The following is a 25741-nucleotide window of genomic DNA, read 5'->3' on the forward strand; positions in this document are numbered from 1 at the left end:
AATGTCATCACAGACCCTCACAGACCTACAATACTAGGTTCCTCAGAAAGAAGAAAGGTGAAGCCAAAGGGAATAAAAGGAATGTAAAAATAAATGGTAAGGGAAAAAAATAATAAAGCTTTGGTAAATTTAATTATTGCCTTTAAAAACAAGTTTGTTTGTTTCAAAAAGTCAGATCTACTAGGTATGCTTAATGGTATTAGTGATCTGAGTTTAGAAAAAGAACCAAGTCTAATAATATATACAGTAAAGGCAAAGCTATTCCAACTAAGTGCCCCACAAAGAAGTTATATACTAGAATAAAACTTGTTACAGAGTTGTTCCCTTAAAATAGTATATCAGGAAATTACCTCACAGCTATTTGGAAGTACAGTTCACTCTAACTGGTATCCAGAAACACAATACAATTCTCTGAAAATGATGTTTTCCCTTTGTTTTGATGTGAAAATAATCTATAGGAGTGGAATCTGAAAGATCGAATTTTCTCCTCCAGAATCAATTTAGATTACTCCAGTGTTTTGCATGGTTTTTGTTTTTGTTTTTGAGATAACTTAAAAGCTCACCTCCCCATTCCACCCCCAGCTCTGAGAGATTCCTTCTACAGGTAAATTTACTAAATCCAGTAGGGCATGTTTAGTCTTCTCTTCAGTTATAGACACTGTTTCCCAGCTTCTCTTGCAGGTAGATATAACTGATGTTATGTGCTGGCAAACATGACTAACCAGTAGAACTATAAAAAGCTACCGTCAGGCAGTGTCCTTATATGAAGCAGCTGCTGGGTCTTTATCCTTCATCCTTGCTGGCTGGAATCAGACTCAATAACTGGAGCTTGAGTAGTCACCCTGGTCTGGGAGACAGCATGATACCTAAACCACTAGGAGCACCTATCCTACATGATAAAGCATAACTACTACCAGCCTTGGACTGTCTACCCTTCATCTCTTCTGATGAAGGAAAACTCATTTAAACCAATTTTTCTTCCTGTAACACACACTCAAATCTAATCCTGATACACATAGTATGCCAAAATATATTTAGAGGCATGAAAAGAGACATATGGCACCATCCCACAGACGTGTTTAGCCTGGTACTTGCCTCTGGGTTGTAATAAAAGGTGATCCAGAGAAAAGGGGACGAGTTTTAGACCACATTTTTTTTAAGGGAGTGTGTGCAAGCAGGGCAGGGTTGGGGGGTAGTGGCCCAAGGGAGAGAGACAATCTTTTTTTTTTTTTTTAAAGATTTTATTTATTTATTCATAGAGACACAGCTAGAGAGAGAGAGAGAGGCAGAGACACAGGCAGAGGGAGAAGCAGGCACCATGCAGGGAGCCTGATGTGGGACTCAATCCCAGGATCACGCCCTGGGCTGCAGGCGGCGCTAAACCGCTGCACCACCGGGGCTGCCCGAGAGAGACAATCTTAAGCAGGGTCCATACCCAGCACAGAGACCCATGTGGGGCTTGATCTCATGCTACTGAGACAGTGATCTTTTTTTTTTTTTTTAAAGATTTTTATTTATTTATTTATTCATGAGAGACACAGAGAGAAAGAGAGGCAGAGACACACAGGCAGAGGGAGAAGCAGGCTCCATGCAGGAAGCCCGACATGGGACCCAATCCTGAGACTCCAGGATCATGCCCTGGGCCAAAGGCAGGCGCTAAACCCACTGAGCCACTCAGGGATCCCGAGACAATGATCTGAGCCAAAATCAAGAGTTGGATGCTTAATCAACTGAGCCACCAGGCACCCTGTGACCACATTTTAAAATAAAGCATCAAACAAGCTAGGAAGAGTAGCATACCCAAGTGGTATGTATTTATGCTTATCCCAAGTATTGTCTATGTGCATTAGCCTTGATATTTTTTTCTAACATTTAAGTCATCCTTCCATAGAATAGTAAATATTCTTTGCAGAACAGTAGTTTGACAATGAATGGGTAACAAACTCCTGATGACCTTTACAAAATCATGAATTTCTGAGCTTCCATCTGCTCCCACTGAGATTTTGATTTGTGTAAGTCCAAGGTGAGGCACAGGTTCTTAACCAGTTAAGAAACAGAGCAACTGTTGTTAACCTTGGCTATCGCCACACTGAAGTCAGTTGGAGAGGTTTCCAAAGCAGTGATACCCGAGTCTCACCTCCAACTCCTGCCCTGCGGGGGGACGGACTCTAACACAAAAGATCTAGGGTAATTCTAGTGTAAAGAACAAAAAACTTTTTCCCTTGTAAAGCAGAAAGTGGAGAAAGCTATTCTTTACAGAATATTGCCAATTAATAAATATAAAAGATGGTAGACATAAAAATAGTAATATGATGGGCAAATGTCAGCAATAGATATTAAACCCACTGGGGGAAAAGACTGTTGGGGAGCAAGATACTATTCTCAAAGTACAATTGATAATATCTTAATCATAGATGGGAAAGGTACCTTCACAATGCAGAAATCGGACAGACTGTATGATCAAACAACATGACCAAAAATGAAACACATGACATTATCTGCTTCCCAATGAGACACAGAGAAAGTATTCCTGCTCCCAAAAAAGGTACAACTCTAAGCCTAATCATGTAGAAGCAGTCAGTCAAATCCAAATTCGGTGACACCCTAACTGCTATCCTGGATTTTTCAATGCCATAAATAAACAAGGAGGGGTAGGGAGTAGGTGATACCACATGGGATGGACTCCTGCTAAAAATATAAAGGGGATTAGAGAGACATGACAACTAACTGCAATGCTTAATCCTTAACTGGCTGCTTTATTGAAAACACAGCTATACAGAACATTATTGGGGAAACTATGAAATTTAAATACAGACTGCGTATCAAATAATAGGATTGTGCCAAATGTCTTAAAAGTGAGATGATATCGTGGTTAACATCAAGGTGAATTCCTTTGGGAGAATAAGTTTAAAATAGCACAATTACCTTTAATTACAAAGTTTGTAAAAATATATACCAAATTTCCAAGACAGGAATACCTATGTATTTGTAAAAGGAAAGGCAATTGCAAGCACATATTTTTGAAATCCACAAAAGCAAAGGTTTTTTCCATTCTGAAGAAAAAGTTAAGATTATGGAAATAGTTCTCCTTTCCCTTTAAGTTTTCTCAATAATTCCTGACACATTCTTTGAGGTCTAAGACTAATATGCAGAGATAAAGTTAGTAGTTTATAGGAAAATAGAAAGAACACACTCATCTGCAGCAAACACATGCAATGTCAACATAATTTATCAACCATTCCAACTGCAGAGATGTTAGATTTGTCTTCTTTCTTAGCACTTACTGTTTTGAGTGGTACCTCCTGCACCAATTCAGAGAAATGTCCATGTGTGAAGTTGGGAATTCTATTATATACTGCCTAGCATACATATAGAATAAAATGTCCACTGGAATTCTGCAAAGAACTTGGATTGATAATATTGTCCACATTTTATCTCTTAATGAAGAGAATTTCCTTTTCCTGCCCGTGAAACCACCAGACCCTCAGGGGTTCTGAGCTCTTTCCTTCTTGCAGTGTTTCTACCTTTACTACAGCTTCTCCATTTTCTCCTGATCTCATTGGCTGCTTCTAATTACATCTAGCTGATTTAATTTTAAAATCTTGGGAAAAGCAAAGACCACCTCTTCCAGTGGCATCTTCCTTACATTTACTTTTGATTCGCTTTTATTAAAGCTCACGGACTCCCTTCTCCCATTCTTAAAACAAAATCTCTACTTGCTTAAAGTACTCAGACATTTAAAATCATAAAAGTCCTTTGGAAATAATGTTTTCAACATACTTTCACTTCTCTTAAAATAATCCTAGGGATACATGTGCCCTAAACTTAGTAATATGTCAAATGCATGTACTTCTAATAAAGAAACTAGCAGCCATATTAGAGGTTAAGGCCATATTCTCTCAAATTCCTATTTTAGGTTTACTTTTACCCTCCTCTGAAACTTTTCATATTATTGAATTCTGTAAAAACTAGAAATGTCTGACTCAAGAATCCTTAGAGATAATTCATCTAGTTCAGTTTCTTCATTAAGCAAGTAAGAAAACAAACCCAGAGGGAAGAGGAGAGTGACCTGGGGTGATACAAAGTGCTGGCAGAGCTAGGCTGGACCTGGGCTCTCATCCCAGGGATCCTTTCCTCAGCCCCTCTAAGCATCAAGGTATAAACATGTCAGCTACTTCACAGCACCTTTAGCTGTGTTGGAAAGCTTCAAATAATGCATGATGAATCTATTCACACTGATACACAGTTGAAATTTTGATGCCTATACACAGATTAATGGGCTTTGTTATATGGCTTCCAGGGCCAAACATGTTCAGAGTGGCAGGGGAAAATACAAATGTTGCCAACCATAAAGGCAGAAATACTGCAGGAGGAGGCCAAGGTTAAGGACAGGCCAAGGAAATTCTCCTTCATAAAAGGATAAAATATGAACAATCTCAGCAATCTGTGTTCTCTGTACAATTCCAGAAGCATTTTACTCTACATGTAGTCTGGGCAATGTTACAATGGAATGCCCAGCATATTCCAGATGGACAGTTTCCTAAATTGGTATAGAAGGTACTACTCAAAGCATATATTATAGAAGAGTCAAACAGGAAGCGGGAGATGTAAAAACAAACCCATGAAGGAAGATCCTAGAATTTTGCCAATTTTATTTCACCTGTTTACCTCCAGTTTTCTCTGATTATTAACAGAACTGTGAACTATTTTTTTTTTAAATTACTATGTAAAGTATCTGCCAGGCTGCAAGTATTTTTATACTATCACTGGTCTCCCATTTTTGACCTTAGGAAAAATGTTATTCTTAAAAAGCAAATATAAAAATAAGGTTCTTTCTTGACAGTCTACCTCTTTACAAAATGAATAAAAGCAGTTTAATTGTGCGTGTGCAGACACACGCACGCACACACAGACCTGTGAACAAAACCATCTTGAGGTCACTGTTTAAAAACACACTCAAAATGGAAAACACGTCTTTACTGACCTTTCAAAACAGTTAATTTCCAAGTGAAATTAAAGACGAAGGAAGCCTTTTAAAAGTCCTTTCCTTCAACTTTTGGAAATAACTTCTTTCCCCACCCCAGAGTCTCACATTTTTTTGATATTTAAAAACCAATGCTGACAACTCTATTACCCCCAAAGTTCAAAAGGATAATTCATATGTCCACTCTACAGAGGGGTAGGTAACAAGGTTCTACTGACAGGAACTGGTAAGCAGATGCTGGCTCTCAACTAAGAAATCGTGTGGGGACCAGGTTTTACATTAGAATATGTCCCAATTAGCATTTAACATTACACTGCTTGAGGGCAACAAAGTCTGACTGTGTCCCTCTGACTGCATCCCACTCAACCACACAGAAAGCCAAGGTTCATTATCTTACCTCAAACTGTGGGTAAGGAGGAGTCATAGCTGAAGGGGGCCCTGAGGTGGGAGGTGGCATCCCTGAAGTGGGTGGGAACAGACCCAAGGCATTCAGATTTAATCCAGGAATTAAATGTGCTTGAAGCTGCAATAGTAAAAAGGTCCCTCATTTTACAATTTAAAAAATCAAGTGTATTTATGTGACAATATTCAGATTGTGACCTCTTCTATAGTAAAGAAAAAAATCTTATGACTCAAATTTTAGAACAAAGCGGATGTTCCAAGTAATTACACCTGAGTATATATCCGTTTATATTTCTTGATATTTTAAAATCTGCGTGCTCACTTGCCCCCCTCCTTGATGCAAAGCTACACTAGCTTTCTCAAAGCAGGAAACACACCCTTCCTTTCCTTAATGATCAGCTCACACAGTGCTTAAACAAATATGTACTCTGTATGCTACGGTCACACAGTAAATACAGACTGAAAATCTTGCATTAGTTGAAGAAGTAAGCAAACAAGATTTGTGCATTGAAAAGCAAACCAGATATGTAGAACGAGCTATTAAGAGATCTTTACTCTTTGGATAGAATTTGGCGGCCGTTGAATCTAAAGGCCTGAAACAAAGTCAAGATCTTTGAAAATCAGGTCCCATCCCATGTAACTATGGCAACTAAAGCTATCTTTGGAGTAGATCCAGGAGCCAGAAAGGGGATTTTGTTTTAGTTGAATTTTATAGAGGTTGAGGAAGTGAGGTCTTGGAGATGACAGGGTTGAGATGTGAGCATACATGAGAATCTCTTTAAAAGGTGTATGGGGCTGGATGTACTTGCAGGGACTCTGAAACTTTGAATGAGCAGTGATGATGAGAAGGTAGGTCCAGAAGCCAATCACGTGGGCTAGAACAATCTGCTTTCTTCTAGGTTCTTCTCACAAAAGGTATTCTATTATGTCCATATTTCCCTTCTTTTAGGTGTAGGGCCCAAATGAGGAGTGTTTTTTTTTCCCCCATTTACTTGAAAATTCAAAATGGACTTTTGAAATATTATATTTTCTGTACCAGTCCGTCCATCAAGAAATGCCAGCCATTCACTTTAATTGCCTTCACTGTGCTAGATTGTCATTTTTAATTCTTTTGTCTCCAAAGTTTATGACTAACCAAGTTTTAAATTTGAATTCTTAACAGTTGCTTTTATATGCATAGTATCTATTATAATCTCAGTCGTATTGTAGGCACAGTAGCCCCATTTTACAGATGAGGAAACCCATGCTTGGAGACTAAATAAGTGGTCCAAGTGAATAGAACTGCAACTAGTAAGTGATTGAGCTGGGATTCAAACCCAGTTTACATACCCACTTCTTAAGCCCACATTCTTACTATACTAATCTTCAAGTTAATACAGGAAGATATCAACCTTTTTAGGTAGGTATTAGCCTTCAATAACAGATAAGGGAACTAAGGCTAAAAGGCTAATATGCTAAAATCACAGAGAGCCAAGCCCTCTTCCCAACTACCCTAGGGCACACTCACTATGGTGCTAAAATATCAACTCGAAACTCTATCTAATGCTGGCACCATTTAAAGACATCAATATTAATGCAACTGAAAACATCTTTTAACTGTTCATCAAAAAATAAAGGCATGTCTTCCATGTTAAAACTAACGTTCATAGAAGCAATATCATTTTCATAAGACTCCCTGATTTTCTTCATTATCTCTTCCTCAGCTTTGGCACATGTTTCAACGTTGCCTTTAACTGTAATGGTGCGCTCTGGATTATACAGCGTCAATTCCTGCAATCTGCAGAAAGAAAAAGAGGAGAAAGAAAAAAGAATGGAAATTATAGGAGGAAGACAGTTAATAACATTTCAGCCACATGGCAATTAAAACCCAAGTGTGGTGGCTGGCAATATGTAAAAGTGGGTGGCCAGACGTGATGAAAAATGAGTAAGCCTCAAAAGACATGAATCCAAGAACTGTAAAGCTGCAGAAGAAAATAGTCCCCCCAACCCTTCTCAATAAAAATTACTAGGTGTGCATAGTTGAATGAAGTTCATGTTTGGAATACAGTATACTTCTTGTATACGGTGTTACGGTGAACCTTTTTCACAATTTAACAGTGAAACATAACATGATTAGAGGGATGTACAGTTTTAGTGGAAACCAAGAACCAGACACACATAACCATTAATATAGATGCTCCTAGTCTGCACTGACCAATTCTAAACATAAGTGGCATTCTCGTGCAATTGCATTTTCTGGGTCACCAAGCAAGAAATGAGCATGGAAATATTCCCAAAAGGCAAACCAGAATTAATGTGTCCAAACTTACTTTTTGCCAATAATTTTAGAGTTTATATCAAAAAATAGAGAAAATAACATAAATCAATCCATCTTGACTAAATTAAAAAGTGATTCCTTGATGACGATTTAGACCTCTATAAAGTTAGAAGGCATTAGCAATATTCAGAAACTCCCTGCTTGATCTAGGTCCTACTGAAGCTTCAAAATCCACTCAGATGACATCTGAGGCTGCCTGAGCCTGAGCCAGTCAAAAACCTTGAGAGGAAGCAATGGGAGACTTAGCCATGGAAAACAAAACTAAATATGTAGATTGAAAGGACTCTGAAAATTGGTATCGCACTCCTTCATAATTGTAAAGTTAAAATTCTCATTTTTAATACTTAGCAGAATGTCTTAAGCTAAACATGAGCCAGATGAATGGGTTAATATCCTTTAACTTTTCTCTAATTTGTTAAAAAGGTAAATATCTACACAATGAAGATTATTTCGTAGCCTTAAAAAGTGTATTTTTCATCTCTGGTCTCAACCTACCTATCCCCTACTAAGCATTTTATAGGACAGGTTTTTTAAAATAGCTGTTTAGAATAGCTTTTAAGACTTTTTTTCTCTTAAAACCCTCCCCTTTCTGGGTGTAAAATTCAAGACAGGGTAGGATCATTTACTATATTTACCACGCTCTGAGTTTTTTTCTTTACAGCAAGCAGGACTTTCTGACTTCCTAACACTCCCTCTTCTTTGAAAACTCCTTGCTCCATAAACATGCTGCCTCTCTTTCCTTTCCATTCTTCCTGAGTTTATCAATCTCTTTTCACTCAGCTTTTTTGGGTACTCTCATGTCAACTAATAATAGTTACTCTCAAAAAGAGAAATTTTTCTCTATTTTTTTTTCTAAAGATTTTATTTATTCATGAGATATACAGAGAGAAAGAGAGACAGAGAGAGAGAGAGAGAGAGACAGAAAGAGGCAGAGACACAGGCAGAGGGAGAAGCAGGCTCCATGCAGGGAGCCTGATGTGGGACTCCATCCCGGGTCTCCAGGATCACACCCTGGGCTGCAGGCAGTGCTAAACTGCTGAGCCACCAGGGCTGTCCGTCTTTTTTTTTAAAGAGAAACTTTTCCATGTAATTTCAGAGCATTCAGGGACCCACGGTGTGGCAGCCAGCTTCCAAGATGACCAACTCTCCAGTAAGCATAAGACCCTCCCACGCTGAGCAGAGCTGACTTGTGTAAATTATATTAGAAAAATGATAGTGTGTGATTTCGGAGGCTGTGTTAAAAAGACACTGCCACTTCCTTCTTGTGCTTTCTCGGATAATCCACTCTGGGGGAAGACAACTATCAATTCTTAAAAACACCCAAGCAGCCCTGTTTGGAGGCCAATGTGCTAAGGCCTCACACCAACAGCCAGCACTGTTTTGTCAGCAACACCAAGAGGCCCCAAGCCAGAACCACCCAGTTAAGTTGCTCCTCAATTCCTGACCCATAGAAATTAGGAGAGCGATCCATGTTTACTATTGATTGTCTACAAGCTGTTAAATGTTGGGATAACTTGTTATATGACAATGGATAATAAACTAGGTTATATATTTAAACTTTGGGAGTATATATCTGAAAACCTCAGACCTCAGCTAAAAATATGAATGTAAAGTACTTAGTGCTTTCCGCCTCCTTAGTAGGAACAGATAATGCTTTCAATAGGAGTTAAATAGTAACAGTAGTTGATTAAGTTTGAGAGACAAAATTTAAGTATGATGGTATAGGCTAGCTCAAATACCTTTAAGATGGGAGAAGCTCTGCCTAATATATAACCTATAACTTAAAAACATTACTTCAAAATTTTCTAACTCAAAGAAAGCAAGGCAGCACTTACGGAGAAATTGTGATTTTAGTGTCAGTGTCTTGCTCAATTTTTTTAAGGTTTCTTCCTTCCTTACCAATAAGACGGCCTACAAAGTTGTTATGGGCTAATATCTTCAAGGGAATCTCTTCTGTGCTGTAAATAAAGAAAAAAGGTCATAAAATCAGGGTAAGTAAACCTTCTCCTAGGTAAAAAGACAATATCCATTCATTAAACATTTATTTCCTACCTACCATATAGAAAGCATAATGCTAGGTAGAGTTTAAAGTCTGCTGACCTACATTCTAGCATGCATGAATAGAAGGGGCAAAACAAACAAACACAAAAAAACACTAACAAGTATTTGAAGTCAATTTTTAAAACCATTTTCTTTTATGCATCTCTGGACTATCTTCCAAGGATTAGGATCATTAAGAAAACTTCTTACTCAAATCCGTATCCCTAAATCCCCAATACCAGAACACAATGTATAAATACAAAAACAGTGTGATTTTGCTATACACTTTAAAATGCACACCTAGAGATATATGCACAACCTATAGAAGGAAACACAAACTCAACAGTGATTACTCTTTAGAAGAGTGTAAGAGCTGGAAGGGGGGCTTTCACTTTTCATTGTGTACCTTTTTGATTTTCCAAGTGATGCCACCTATCACTGTTTTAAAATATCACTTGTATTATCTGGATGGTGAGCTTTTTAAAAATTTTTCTCTATTTTGAAAAAAATAACTATTATCTTAAAACACAGCAACATATATCACCATATAACTAGGATATATTTAATATGTGTTAAAGATCCCTACAAACTAAGTGCTGGTGATTAGGTCCCCAGACTAACTCCACTACCTTCTTCTGGGCTCCTCTTTTAGGGTAGCCCTGTGCTCTAAGCTCAAGTGGCATAGAACCCAAATTCAGCTCAAAGTTCCTGTGGAATAGGCATTTAGAGTTTCAACCTGGAACACCCAAATAAATCTCCAGTTTGCCTTAGCACAGGATTAGGGATTTCTCTACCTCTATACTCCCTGCTGCTACAAAGCAGGGCTGGGCAGATGACAAGAACAGAGCTCCAATAGGTTCAGAGTAAACAAGTCAGGATTTAAGGCACATTCTGGGTAAATCCCAAGGATACTTCCCGGTCCTGAGGTGGGCTTCTTATCCCCTAAAAGTGCCTTCTACAGCTAGACTTTCCCCATTCATACCAGTCACCTCATATCCAAACATGATTGAAAATGAAATACTTAAAAGACTTATGCTTTACAATCAAATCAATAGTGCCAACTACAGTAGCTCTTCAGGATAGCATTTCCCTGTGTTTGCTGTCAATTCTTAAGAACCGTGTCCTAGAATGCCAAAATAAAACAGCACAAACATCAACCTCTTCACAGGTTAATCCTCTTTACTCACAATTTTATATCTTGAGCTTCCTTATGCATAATCTCCAGAATAGACTTACAAGCCGCAGAGGTACCTTCAGGGGTAGAGAGTATAGTAATTGACTTCTCAGCAGCACCTGCATTCTCTTTACGATGGACATCAATTCTTATGGTCAGTGCAAGGAAAGAAGAAAAGGAGAGCCGTAAGCGTGTATTCACAATTAACAGAGTCTGTAAGTACCAACTTGAAATTCATAGAACTTCCGGGCAAAGAGTATGACTCACTTCCCTCCGGGGTATAAACTCTTGATAAGCTGTCAACTTTGATGCCTTAAAGACAAATCTGAATTCCAGGAATACTCCCCAACCCCCATTCACCTTTCCTCAAGTAGGCACATCTTTCCATTCTGCCAAACTGTATGTGCCTAATTTTCCATTTTGGTGTCAAAGAACTAACATCTCATGTCAGAGAGCCTTGATTCAGACAAAAGGCATTCTTCAGCTCTAAAGCAAACAGGAACTGGAAACACACACACCAACAGGGCCACCGCTGGAATCCCACAAACCAGGCTGAACTCATTATGCCACACAGAATATCCACTATCTATCATATGAGACTTCACTCATCTGTTCTCTCTTACAAGGCTCTTTCCACATTTTGCCTCCTTGAGAGAAGACAGTCCGCAAAAAAAGACAGATAGCAATGGAAGCCCAGGAGATGGCAATTCTACTTCAAAGAAAAACAAATTACTAATAAACACAAAATGATATTCGCTTCACTAGTAATTACATACGTGTCAATCGAAACAAGATGCCATTGTGTTCCAGACGTTCAAATAGTTTAGATAAAATTAAGTACTGCCAAGAGAATGGGTAAGTGGGTACACTCACATTTTGTTGGCATGATCTGTCAAAGCAAAAATGCTTATCTTTTGACCCAAGAATTCTACTTTTTATAGTATCTCCTATGGATGTAGTCCCATATGTGGGCCTAGAGTGGTATTCCTCACCCTCAGCATTTTTGACATTTTGGGGCACATTAATTCTTCATTGGGAGAGCTGTCCTGTGCACTGTAAGATGGTCAGCAGTATCCCTGGCCTCTACCCAATATATGCTAATAGCATTCCCCTCATTCGGTTATGACAACTAAAACTGTCTCCAGACATTACCAATTGTCTGCTAGGAGACAATTTCACCACTGGCTGAAAACCACCAGCCTAACAATGTTCACTGTAGCACTACTTATACAGAAAGAAAATTGGAATTCTCTTTAAAATGCCCATCAGGAAGAGACGGTTAAGTAATATGTCATATAGCAGTGTGAAAACATGTTGTAAAGTTACAGGTACCAAAATAGTAAGAAGTCCTTCATCTTATGTGAAAAGCCACACAATACATATTATGATAGGATTTCTTTTAAAGCTACACGTTAGTAGATACAAGGAACAAGTCCTATAAAGTTACATTCCAAACTTAACAATAGCTACCCCTAGGTCTAAGATAAAAGATAACCCTCCCCTGCTTTTAAAAAATTTGGGTGCCTGTATATTTTGAATTAAATACAAAATAAGTCTTCTGTTCTTTAAAAAGTACAAGAAAGAAAATCAACTATCTGAAAAAGTGTGTCTGGGGAAAATCAAGTATTTGCAAGTTCCTCTAGCCACTGGAACACAGAAAAGCTACAGAACTCTGGGCCATTGGGGATCCCTGGGTGGCCCAGCGGTTTAGCGCCTGCCTTTGGCCCAGGGCGCGATCCTGGAGACCCGGGATCGAATCCCACGTCAGGCTCCCAGTGCATGGAGCCTGCTTCTCCCTCTGCCTGTGTCTCTGCCTCTGCCTCTCTCTCTCTCTCTCTCTCTCTGGGTGACTATCATAAATTTAAAAAAAAAAAAAAAAAACTCTGGGCCATTAAGAATGACCATTTCAGGAGTGCCTGGATGGCTTAGTCAGTTCTGCATCTGCATCTGACTCCTGATTTCAGCTCAGGTCACAATCTCAGGGTGTTGAGATCAAACTCTGTATTTTGCTCCACACTCAGCAGGGGAGTTTGCTTGGGATTCTCTTTTACCCTCTCCCTCAGCCCCTCCCCGCCAAATAAATAAAAATAAAATATACTTGGTTTAAAAAAAAAAATGACCACTTCATCACACCAATAAAATCAATACATGGACTTCATGGTCTTAAATGTTTGAAAACTGAAGATTTATCTCAGAATTAAAATGTAGAACTAAAAATGAGGGCAATTAGTAGGTGGGAGATGGGTAAAATAAAAGGGATTATTAAGAGTACACTTATCATGGTAAGTACTGAGTATGCAGGCAATTGTTGAATCATTATATTGTATACCTGAAAATAATTTAACACTGTAAGGTAACTATACACTGAATTATACTTCAATTTAAAAATATCTCCAAACCCTTAGAAAAAAAGAAAAAGGTAATTTAAAAATGAAACAATAAGATCCACTTAGAAATAATTAAAAAGCACCTTAGGCAATAGTCCCAACCTCAGGAACCATCTTTCCAACCACTGTTTCAATCCTCCATCACTGTAAGTATTCCTTATCTTCTAGTAGGTAACATGTTAATCTCCCTCCTCCTGGTTTATTTCCACCCATTCTCCGTGTTAAGGGATTACAAAACTCTGATCCTCTGAGAGAAGGAATACTGCTTTACAGCTCAGAGTAGCCCTTTGAGACCATTCCAGAAACAGAGGATCTAATAATGACTAGTTTCAACAGCAAGAGTTAATTAAATCCACTGGCAGAACTCTGTAAATGAATCATCGGATATAACAAAAATTGCTTCCCTTCCCTCTCCATCCTCCATCTTCCTGCCTTAAATAAAACAAACAGTTCAATTTAAATCATAGAAGCCCTTTCCTCTGACAAGGAAATGAGTGGCTTTAAAAGGAAAACTCTAATCTGCCATGCGACAAGGAAGGGAAACCATTTAATAATTAGTTTCTGCAGGTAACAGTGGATCAAGAAAAGCAAGGGGCCCTTGAATTTTAATACTAAAACCAGGCAAATTTAAGATTAAAACTGATCTAAACTATGGTTCAACTGTCTCCCCCACTCCCTACATTCTGAAGCCAAAGACCACTGATTTATCACAAAGGTAATCAGTATTCAACATCTCCTGCTTCAAAGCAGAGGAAGGTAGGCGAAGGCAGGATCAGACATCGCTCTGCACAAAGAGCGGGCATGCAACACCACTAAGCACAGTTCATTTTGGTTCTGCATGAGAAATGAGTCAGCTAGTTCAACACAGGCATGGTGCCTACGATAAATATGGATATCCTCTTAAGCCTACTGGAACAAACATGCAAAAGCAAGATACAGCACCATAGCTGTACTTTCAGAAGAAGACTGCGTAATTCCTTGGACCACATAAGATGAAATCATTTTCCTTACTAAATTTAAAAAGCAAAATAAACTACTATCATCTCTGTAGCTGGCCGAAGGCCATTTCCATACCATTCTGTAGAGAGTGACACGGCCACTTCTCCCCAGTGCACTCACTCTTCTTGGGGAAACGTGGCAGTTGCTGTCCCAGATATGTGCCTAGTGTACTTTACAGAACTAAGGGTGAGCACAGTTCAGTGCTAAGCATCTTTGGGTCAAACTCTCCACACAGTCTAACAGGATGGTTAACAAAGCAAAATAACTAATATATAACTCACTGAAGCTTTTAAATTGATAACAGTATCTTAGATATATTTTAAGGGCATTAAACCTAATTTACACCCAGTCATTTCATTCATTTGACAAATATGAGAGCCTTCTACATGCCAGGCAATCTGCTTGGCACTGGGGCTACTGTCATAAATAAAAACAAGTAACTCCTGCTTTCTAGTCCTGCAAAGCTAGCTCCAATATTTAATGGAGAATTTTCTAATCCCTTAAAATTTGCATAGTAAAACTACTCAACAACGGCCTAAAGAAAAAGTCAATCTAACTACGTGGCTTAATCATGGGATAAATTTGGACCTGTGTTGAATGATTTTTTTTACTCAAGTAAAGCAAGAATGAAAGACCATCTCTGTACTGGACCCAGGAAATTACTCCCAACAACACTGAAGGTGGGTATCACTGGAGATTGGGGTGTGGATAGGGGAGCAGGAAAGAACCAAGAAGTGGCCCTTTTGTTCATCAGTGCCACCCCCATCACAAGTAGATTAGGGATCATTTGTTTTCCATTCATGTGTGCAAATTTGAAGTTCTCTTTGAGATTACGGTTTAGCCTGAGATTTATATAAAATGAACGCTAAGGTATCAAATCACAAGGTTTTTCCGGATTCCCAGGTAATGTGCAAGGAGGGATCATAGTCACACTCAGAAGGACACCATATACGTACCTGTACAACTTACTTTGTTATTAAGATTCAAAGAGGAAAACATTAATAGCCACTGCGGCCTCAGTGATACTCACTTAGACTGTGTCTGTTTGGTAATGTTCCGAATGGTGGCACCTTCTTTTCCTATAATGGCTCCAACAAACTGGGTGGGGACCAGTAGACGTAGAGGCAAGTCACATGGTTTCTGCTTGGAGACTGATCCTGGAGACCCTTGCCTCGATGAGCCCCTCTGCCCAAACCCACGGCGACCTCGGGGCTGCTGTGAGGGGTTCTGCTGAGCAGCCATTTCATCAGGGATGTAGGCCACTTTCAACGTGAAGCTCTCCAACTGGAATCCATTCAGTTTGTCTAATGCTCTGGAAGGTGACAAAGAGCAGAGTATGGGAAGAGAAATCCAGTTCTATAAACCTTTCGGCAAAGGAATACCCATCTCTTCCACTCACGATTACTAGCTATAAAACTTCTGAATAAAACCACTGAACAAGTAGCAAAACCGTAACACATGTAATCCAACACCTAACACCCACACCCACACCCATACACGGGGAAGAAAAGACCAAAAGATTCCAAAGAGAATATATTTACCACCTACCGATGAAAAGAAAAAAAGCTTAATCAAAAGCGTTTGACAAAATGTTACTACCCATGAGATTAATAACAGCTTATGAGTACTCAAACAGCAAGAGGAGTTGGCAGTCTTTGTCTTGTCTAGTTTTTCCTAATCAGAATGGAAAAGATAATACAAATATGTACCTCCCTCACTTCACCCTCCTAAAAAATACAAATATTAAAACATTTTTAAGATTATTTATTAGAAATACAGAGAGAGAGAGAGAGAGAGGGAGGGAGGGAGGGAGAGAGAGAGGGAGGGAGGGAGGGAGAAGCAGGCGCCATGCGGGGAGCCCGACATGGGACTCGATCCCGGGTCTCCAGGATCACACCCTGGGCTGAAGGCAGCGCTAAACCGCTAAGCCACTGGGGCTGCCCCAAATATTAAAACATTTTAAGAATTTAAGGCCAAATATCCCTAAACCACTCGGGAGATTCAAAGAAATTAATACTCAGGATAATGAGTCAATAAATTCTCAGCACCTATTATGAGCAAGGCCCCAAGAAAATAACAGTCCCTGGCCTTGTGGAGTTTATGATCTGATCTGGGGCAGAGAGGCAGAGGTGCTGGTGAACCAAAAAAAGCAAACGAAGCGATTTTCTATTTTATCTATCCATCCTTCCATGCATCCATTTACCCACCTATCTCTCTATATTTTGAGAGGAGCTCCACCTTTTTCTTCATTTTTAAACATTATGGAAAAGTACCCAATCTTTAGCATACATCTCAATAAATTTTCTTAAGCGAACATGCATATCCAGATCTAGGATATACCAATGCCCCAGAGGCCCACCAGGACCTCTATTCAGTAATGACCCTTCCCCTAGGCTTCTAACACCATAGATTTATTTTGCCTGTTTCAAAATTCTATATAAATAAGTATATATGAGTACACATTATGTATCATGCCTAGCATCTTTTACTTTTGTTTATAAGATTCATCTACATTGTGTTCTACTTTACTTATGCATTTTGTAAGTCGATAACTCAACAAAAGATTGATAGAGAGGATACATCCAAGATTTCAAAAGCATACAAACACTCCTAAAAATATACACTCCCCAGTACACAAGAGAATTAAAAACCAATAAAAGTCCCACATTTTTTTCCCTAGGGTTACACAAAGTCTTTGCTCAGATTCTGTTCTAATGGGCACTGAGTTCAGCCCAAGCAGGGATAGTTTAAAGAAAAGAAAAGAAAAGAAAGAAAAGAAAGAAAAGAAAAGAAAGAAAAGAAAAGAAAAGAAAAGAAAAGAAAAGAAAAGAAAAGAAAAGAAAAGAAAAAGAAAAGAAGAAAGAAAAGAAAAGAAAAGAAAAAGAAAAGAAAAGAAAAGAAAAAGAAAAGAAAAGAAAAGAAAAGAAAAGAAAAAGAAAAGAAAAGAAAAGAAAAAGAAAAGAAAAGAAAAGAAAAGAAAAGAAAAGAAAGAAAAGAAAGAAAGAAAGACATGATGTATTTCCTCCAAGTGGTCATTTGTGGTTCACGTACTGTTTTCCTAATTTGCAGGTTCAGTTTCTGGCTTGAATGCAAAGGGGGAAAAAAGAGGTAGGTCTAACACAACATAGAGCACCACAAGCACAGCACTGGAAGACAGGCCCAGGTAAGCAGACAGGGCGCCATGTTCTCAGGACCCCTAATTCTGCTCTTTTTACTGAATCTCCTGCTGCATCACTGTCCTACAGTGTGTAGAGCACAGGAATGCATCCCAATCAAACAAATATAAAAGTAATGAGAAATTTCTCTGTCCCCATCATTAACCCTCCAAGACCCTTCCCAGAATCATTAACTATAATAATGTCTGCAAATGAACCAGTACTTTCCATACATTTACACATGTATGTGTTCAGTACCCTCTTTAAAAGCATAATTGAACCTAATTTAACATTGTGTTAACCATACTCAAATAAATTTATTTATTTAATTAATTATTTATTTATTTCATACTCAAATTTAAAAGAAAGTTCTAAGAGGTACAAATTTTCAGTTATAAGGTAAATACTATGGATATAATGAACAACATAATAACAGTTAACTCTGCTGTTTGTGGTTTATTTGAAATTTAAGAGAGTAGGTTCTGAAAATTCTCATCAGGAGAAAAATTGTTTCTCCTTTTTGTATCTATGCGATGACAGATATTAATTGGTTTACCCTAGTAATCATGTCATCAAATATGTAAGTCAAGTCATGGTGTACACCTTAAACTTACACAGTACTTTGTCAATTCTGTCTCAATAAAACTGGTAAATAAGAAAAATTATAAATTATACCTACAAATACACACATACATACTTGAACACAAATACAGGAAAGAACAGTGTATGGCTTCTAAATTATCAATATTTTGATCTTTTTTTAATTAAAAATTGCTTTAAGATTCCTAAAAAAATAAAAGCATCATTGAGATCTTAATATTGTTTTGTGTCTTGCTTCCCCCGCCCCCTCCCCAATACAATATATCATGGGATATTTCTTGGTGATTTCTATATCCGAGGGCATTATTTCATAAGTTTCACAGGGTGATAGCAGCACACACAGCATAATTTCTTTTACCAATACTCTGATAACAGAACCCTAAATGAACATATTATTCCTTTCTTTCTCCCTCTCCTCTTTTTTAAGGAAAATGTGGATTAAGGGCCATAAAATATTTTGGTTATTTCTAACGAATGATAATAGCTGAGAAATTTTATTAACATTGATGAGGTATACTTCTAGAAAGCTGGAACTGCACAAGTTTCAATGAATTAGATATTCAAAGCAACTTTCAACTTTTTCAAAAGGCCATGGTGACACAGATCACTGAAGATTCTTTCAAAAGCGTAAGGAAAGGATAGCTGGGTGGCTCAGTCAGTTAAATATCCAACTCTTGATTTCGGCTCGGGTCATGAGTCTCACACATCCTGTGTTGGGCTCCGTGCTCAGTGGATAGTCTGCTTCTTTCCCTCTCTCTCCCCCTCCATCCCTCCCTCCCCCCTAACTCATGCACACATGTGCACACACTCTCTCAAATAAATCTTAAAAAAAAAAAAAACACTCACACACAAGGAAAGCTGAATGCAATAATGAAGGTATTAACTATATCTATGAGCATAAAGGCAATACAGTTTGCTTTAATACCCTTTCCCACTATACGACTGAGTATTGCCAGCTTCAGAAGAAACAAAGTAAAATTTGTTAGAAATAAGTCAGTAACGTTATAAAAAAAGAAAAGTAAAAACTTCTTTAGAGAGAGGATCATACAAAGACCTCCTTCTCCATGGGGATAAACAGAGATATACAAGTAAATCACCAGGCGCCTCTAAGTATTCTGTGGCTATCTAAATAAAATCACACATGTCCCCAAGAAGCCACTCTCTCAACTTAGCATAAACTCACTTCCAAACTTTGTTTTGCTTTAAAAAAAAAATTTTTTTTTTAAAGGGAAAAGAAAAGATTCTCTCATTCAGAAGGTTAGACAGCATGGTGCTCTGGTACCCAGTGCATAGCCTGGGCCCCAACCACGCCAAACAGACTGTTCCTGTCAGAGAGCATTCAGCATATATTCTGTGTATCCCACTAATTGCCAACTAAGAGTTCTGGACTCCTCAAACCACTTGGATATGGCTGTAAAAGTACAGGAGCAACCTAACTGCATGCAACAGCTTCCTCATGATTAAAGATTTTAAGTTTTTAAATTTTAGGTCAATTGCTTTTAGCCTTTTCATGCCCAAAGTTTAAAATTCAGCAAAGTCATCCAATGGTCTCCTGAGTTCATGAGGCCAACATTATAGTATTTTCACCAAACCTGCTGTATATGCAAGATGTATGATAAACAATTATCATAATTACTCAAAACACATGTGTTTCCGTTCAACAGAACTCAAGGATGTTTATCAAGCAAGCGCATCGCACAGGATCCTGTTTCCCATCATTACAAGACTCTGCTCTGATGCGATTTTAAGAGTTAATCAGAAGGTTTTAAGTAGTTTTGCTAGCTGGTAGCACTTAATTGTGTTGATAAAAGTTTATCAGAGTGGGTCACAGTGTAGAGCTGAAAGGGCCTTGGGATAGAGAATTAGTAGTTTAACTCAAGGATGAGAAAGAGGGAGATAAAGAAGAATTGAGCCCCAGAGAAGTTAAACTTAACCAAGAATAAATACAGTTCTGAGGAATAAAAAAAAGCAGGTGGACCATGGATCAGAATTCTAATCCAACTTGAACAGTAAGTACCCAAGTAACCTTGGAAAGATTGTTTTCTTGTCTGGCATTAGCCTCCTCCCTGACAAAACTAAAAAGTTAATGGTTCCTTTACATTTTAAAACTCCAGACCTCACTACTGTATACCACATAGTTCTGAACAAAATGAGGTTTAGCCATTATTGAAAAATCAAACCATTCTGTTTTCTCCTTGTAGCAAGAGGCTGAGACACACAAATTCAGTAATTAGTAAACATCTGGTAATAACACTGCAGGGATACAACGTAAAGCAATAATTATGGACAAAGCCCAAATATTTACCTACAAAGGAATTTATTACTAAACTGGTTCTAAGGAAAAAAAGAAATCTCCAACAACCTAGATGTTAAGTAGACAGCTGGATACAGAGACTGTGGTAGGGATAAAAATACTATACAGTGATTACAAACAGTATAAATACAGTTATTGGCAAGACAATCTGCAGAATCTACAAAATTATCTTTGTCACTTTGTAAGTTAGGACATGGGGCAATGTCTACTAAACTTGATGGCAAATTTCACAGTGTTATTTATCTCTGAATGGCAAAATGGCAAGAGATTATAGTGTCTTACTGCTTTATCAGTCATTCTTTTTCCACAATAAATCTTCTATTTACATAATTTTCAAAGTTTAAGGGTAAATTTCCTCCCCCTTAGCCATCAGCCACATTGTTTCAACTTCTCCAGATGGATGTAAAAGCATCTGCAATGCTAACTTCAAACTATAAATAGACTGTATTCCTATTCCCTAACAAAAACATCAGAAATAAGAACCCTAAAGAAAAGGAAGTAGAAGAACTAAATGCCTACAAATTCTGAAGGGTTATTTCTGTCACACATCACAAACCTTCCGGTGAGTAATGTCTTGTCCTTGACTGCATTATCTAGAAGTCCCCAGAGGACAGAGGAAACAGGGGATCCAGAGACCCAACCCTCTCTTGCTCTGAGACACAAGAAATACTAAAATACATACTTCTGTTTTTAATGATTTTCTTAAAGTTTTCATCATTGTTACCCACTTTATTACTTCCAACAAATTAGTAATTCAAGACTTGAGATTGCAACAAATACATGTATTTCATAGCAATGTATGTATTATTAACCTTTGATTTTTCTTAGCCAGAAGGTGGCAGGAATTTCCATGTTAAATTCTTAGAGACACAGCCTTACTGAAGAATCCTCTTAAAAGTGGCATTCATAGAGCATTGAATAACAAAGAGGCAGTCACACAGGTTTTTAAACTAGGACTCCAATTCCTGAGTATCGGTGGCTAGCCATTATCTGAAATGAAGTATACTATACATTTATAGGGTATTATCAACGGCAATAAAAAATGTTAGGAAAATGTATAATAGCTGCTAACTTTAGAGCTCTTACTAACCTTTTAGGTATCATATTATCATAAGTGTTTTGGAGGCATTATGTTAGTTTCTCCTAATGGTCTCATGAGCTAAGAACTGTAATTATTCCCATTTACAAGACAGAGGCAAACTAAGATTAACCCAGCCAGAGTCACAGTGAGAAAACTGGTGGTGCAGAGTCCACTCCTTGCAATAGGATTCTGGAGTATAGCTTCCACACTCTACTCACACCTACGCAAGCACCTCCCAGTTACATGTACTCTACAGTAACAAAGAAGCCAAATAAGATTATCAACTCAACTCTCATTACCTGAAGGTGTGAGCTTTGGATGGCTGCCAAGGAAAGAGTACGAAGAAATCACATCAGCCTAGTGTAGGCAGTAGATAGTCATATAAGAGCCCAGAGAACAGGGTTCAGTGGAGCAAGTCCTAGAGGGACCAACTCCAGCTCAAACCACTTCAAGCTGCTCTAGAAGCAACCTAGAATCAGAGGGTTGAATGGGAGGTCCTCTTTACTGGGTGCCTATATACCAAGCCATTTGATAAGACCATTTTCTCTTAAGTATGTGTATATATGCATGAATATATTTGGTTTTTTTGCCAACCATCATTTTGCAGTTCAGAAACCTGAACATCAGAGAAGTCAAGGTTACAGTCTGAGCAGTCTGACTCGAGTCCATGCTTTCTCCATCACATCCAATCCCTCTCAAATAAAATAAATTCTCACAGAACAAGAATGCACTTCACATTTTTTAAAAGTTAGTAGAGAACTTTAATGGACAATTTTCATAACACTTTCATAAAATTGTCTTTTTCCATTTTTAAAATCTAGTAACTTTCTCTGAATACACCATTATTTTCCAATTCTCTTTGATCTCAGGAATTCTTGAGAGGGAGAAACCCAATTGGCTTATAAGGAAATTCAACTTGGGCAAGAATTAAAATCAGGTGATCCTCCCTCCACTACATTCTTTCACCACAGAAAGGCACATCCTTGAGGACAGGGACCTTGCCTTTATTCACTGGCATCTTTTGGTTAAGTGCTGGTAATCAATAAATGTTAACTGACAAGGGGCACCTGGGTGGCTCAGTGGTTGAGCATCTGCCTTTGGCTCAGGGCATGATCTTGGAGTCCTGGGATCAAGTGCCACAGTGGGCTTCCTGCGAGGAGCCTGCTTCTCTGCCTATGTCTCTGCCTCTCTCTGTCTATCTCACATGAATGAATAAATAAAATCATAAATAAAATCATAAATTAAAAAAAATAAATACTGATTAACTATTAGAATAAGAGATAACTATTTCCCTTACTGAAATGCCCAATGCACTTGTTTACATTACCTAATTTATTAAATTACAAATTCCAAACAGTCTTTTTCCCTTTCTCCTTAGGATCAACAGGACCCTGCCAATTTCTAAAAACCACTACGAAGTACCTTTAGACCAAAATGTCTCTACGTTCGCATTACTGTCCTGTTAGGATTAATGTACACAGTAATTCTATCTTGACTAGCCAGTCTGTACTTCCTGTGCTTGTACTCTTCTTAACCAGTTGGATTATTTTTTTAAGAGGGAAAGGAGTGTTAAATGCCAGCCTGTCCCCACTTAAGTCCCTTCTATGTCTCTTCAGTGCTATGTAAGTTATGTCTCCTTATAACTAACTGTTAAATTAAGTATTTCCCCCTTTCCCTAGCCTCATGTAAGTTTTCAAATAGACACCCAAAACAGGCCTCTATCTTCGAATACCCTTGGGTTTAACATGTTATCTCTTATTTTCCATCTAAGAGATAACTAACTGACCACCAATTATTCATGACAGAGCTTTGTAAAGACTGAAATATAGAAGACAAAATGGAGCCCTCTGTGTTCTTACTGCCCTCACTTTGATGCCCCAAAACTTTCCTGTTTTCCCCTTACACAGTTGAAGAAAAAGTTGGGTTTTTTTTTTAAAGCCAGTTTTACAATTTATACCACAATTTCTATAATATCCAAACACCTCATATAAACCTAAATATTTTCAAATGAAAGGATACAGACAGGAAGGAAAAATAGTGTGCTTTTAAGTATATTCAAAGTCTCCGGATCCCTGCATGGCGCAGCGGTTTGGCGCCTGCCTTTGGCCCAGGGCGCGATCCTGGAGACCCGGGATCGAATCCCACATCGGGCTCCCGGTGCATGGAGCCTGCTTCTCCCTCTGCCTGTGTCTCTGCCTCTCTCTCTCTCTCTCTCTCTCTCTCTCTCTCTCTGTGACTATCATAAATAAAAAAAAAATTAAAAAAAAAACAACCTTCAAAGTCTCCTACTAACATTAAAAGTGAATCTCATGAAATCTCACTTGAGAAAAATGAAATTAACATATAATTAGTTATGACTTTTTACCCACTAAAATCAGCAAAGTCTAATGAAACCTCATGTTAAGGGTAACATCTTTATCCTATCTCCATGTTAGGGAGAATAAAGAGAAACAGACTCTCACAGTGCTAATGGGAACTTGAAGAATTTCAAGCTCTATGAAGGATAACTTGCCAGTATCCAACAACAAAAAAGAAAGTACATCCATCTAGACTTAGCAAATCTAATTCCAGGAATTTAACGAATAGCTATGTTTACAAACATGCAAAATGACATGCAAAAAGGGATTCACCACAGCATTTTTCATAACTGCTAGACCCTTAATATCCAATTTGGGACTAAGTCAGTCATTCTATATCCAAACAGTCAAATTATACGTAATTATAAGAAATATATTTACATGTATGAAACACTCAAATGTTAGGGGATCGTTCACACAAAGAGGAGGAAATATACACACATTGTCTTCTATGTAGTTATCTCCAAGGAAGGGAACAAAGTTGGGGACAATACTGAGAGGAAGGTTTGCACTGTATACATCTTTGTACCTTTAAAAATTTGTACATGTTACTAGTATTACCTATTTTAAAAGTAAGTTCCATTTGTGTTATGCAAATTTCCATCTCCTTCCCAGCCCTATCTTTCATCTCATAGTCAGTCCCCTCCTTGAGTAGGTACTGCCTTCAGTAACCTAGGTGTGTTCCCACCCTTGCAGGTGGTTTCATCTTTCCTCTGTAGGGCTCAGGGTCAGTCAGCATTGTCTTTCCTTTCACCTTTTACCCAGAGAGGACAGACAGTCTGTTCCTGCCCATACAGTATCTAGAGGTGGTTAAGACTCCCACAGTCTAGTGACACTCAGCATTTTGCTATAAGCACCTTGTGGGCCATTCCTACATGTCTGTGTTCCAAGTTGCTCTATCAAAGCAGTATTTGTGGCATCCTCATCTTGTCTAGTGCTCAGTGAGTTCATTATATCAGTCCCAAGCCTACAGAATTATCTTTTCCTAGGCAAGATTATTTGATCTATGAAGTTTTGCCTGTCAACTGCATCGGAATATGTTTTTCAAATCTCAAAGTAAATTACATTAATCCAATGTCTGCACACTCCTAAAGTATAATGGTAATCATTAGAAAAATCAGGGACCAAGACAACTTAGTATTCAACACTACTGTTAGTTCAACACTTGATCAACTTACCAGCTTTACATAAAATAACAATACTGTATGCATCATACCAATAAGGGGGGGGGAGTCTTTATGTAATTTGGCAAGGATACCCAGGCCCAGAGCTTTTTGCAAATAGGATGTTAATTCAGCTTCATACTGCATCACTCTATTATTGGCATTAAAGACATATTGAAAATGTAGTAAATCTTTACCAATGCTGATTCTTATTAGACATTCCAACTTAAAAAGAATGGCAGGGTCCAACTTTGCAAAATAAAACTTATTTCTGCTACCCAACAGCCCAAAATATAAGCACTATACTTAACCTAGTTATTATAGATAGATTAAAAGTTCCAAACTGCTTACTGTCTAGCTTGGTCCTTACTGGAATAGGTTACATTTACGACTGCAGTTTCCGAGTCAGTGTTCACTAGAGGAAGAGAAAAGTGAAGAGAAAAAAAAAGTTAGTTTTCTTTCTATTTCCTTCCTTTCACAAATTTGAAAGCAATTGAGAAGACATGTACCTTGCTCACAGCTTTCCACCACTCCATACTGGACTAGTAAACTATCCAGCACCTATCAGGAGGGGGAGAAAAAAATTACAGATTTTCAATTTCCCAAGTTATTCACAAGGGCAGAAATAGGTTTTAAAATCACAAAGTAATTGTGATGGAAACGAGCCAAAAAAATTAACTGGAGTTTTGAGACTACAAAAGCAAGGGAAGGGTACCATAAAGAGCACATAGTGGGCTTCTCTTTCCTGCCTATTCCCAGATCTCTGAC

At 38.1% G+C, this 25741-nt stretch overlaps 1 protein-coding gene across 2 annotated transcripts in view; it reads right to left on the bottom strand.

The window, feature by feature from the left end:
- Positions 1-25741, bottom strand: part of IGF2BP3 (insulin like growth factor 2 mRNA binding protein 3) — a 147610-nt gene that overhangs the window by 16335 nt on the left and 105534 nt on the right. For both annotated transcript variants that reach the window (XM_055314536.1, XM_055314537.1), the window contains 7 exons: positions 25483-25534; positions 25325-25388; positions 15334-15615; positions 10931-11065; positions 9539-9661; positions 7028-7163; positions 5382-5507 (listed from right to left, as the gene is read on the bottom strand). In XM_055314536.1, the coding sequence (XP_055170511.1) occupies positions 5382-5507; positions 7028-7163; positions 9539-9661; positions 10931-11065; positions 15334-15615; positions 25325-25388; positions 25483-25534 (918 nt within the window). The remainder of the gene's footprint in view (positions 1-5381; positions 5508-7027; positions 7164-9538; positions 9662-10930; positions 11066-15333; positions 15616-25324; positions 25389-25482; positions 25535-25741) is intronic.

Source organism: Nyctereutes procyonoides, unplaced genomic scaffold, assembly GCF_905146905.1.
Source record: "Nyctereutes procyonoides isolate TBG_1078 unplaced genomic scaffold, NYPRO_anot_genome, whole genome shotgun sequence".
NCBI classification, from domain to species: Eukaryota; Metazoa; Chordata; class Mammalia; order Carnivora; family Canidae; genus Nyctereutes; species Nyctereutes procyonoides.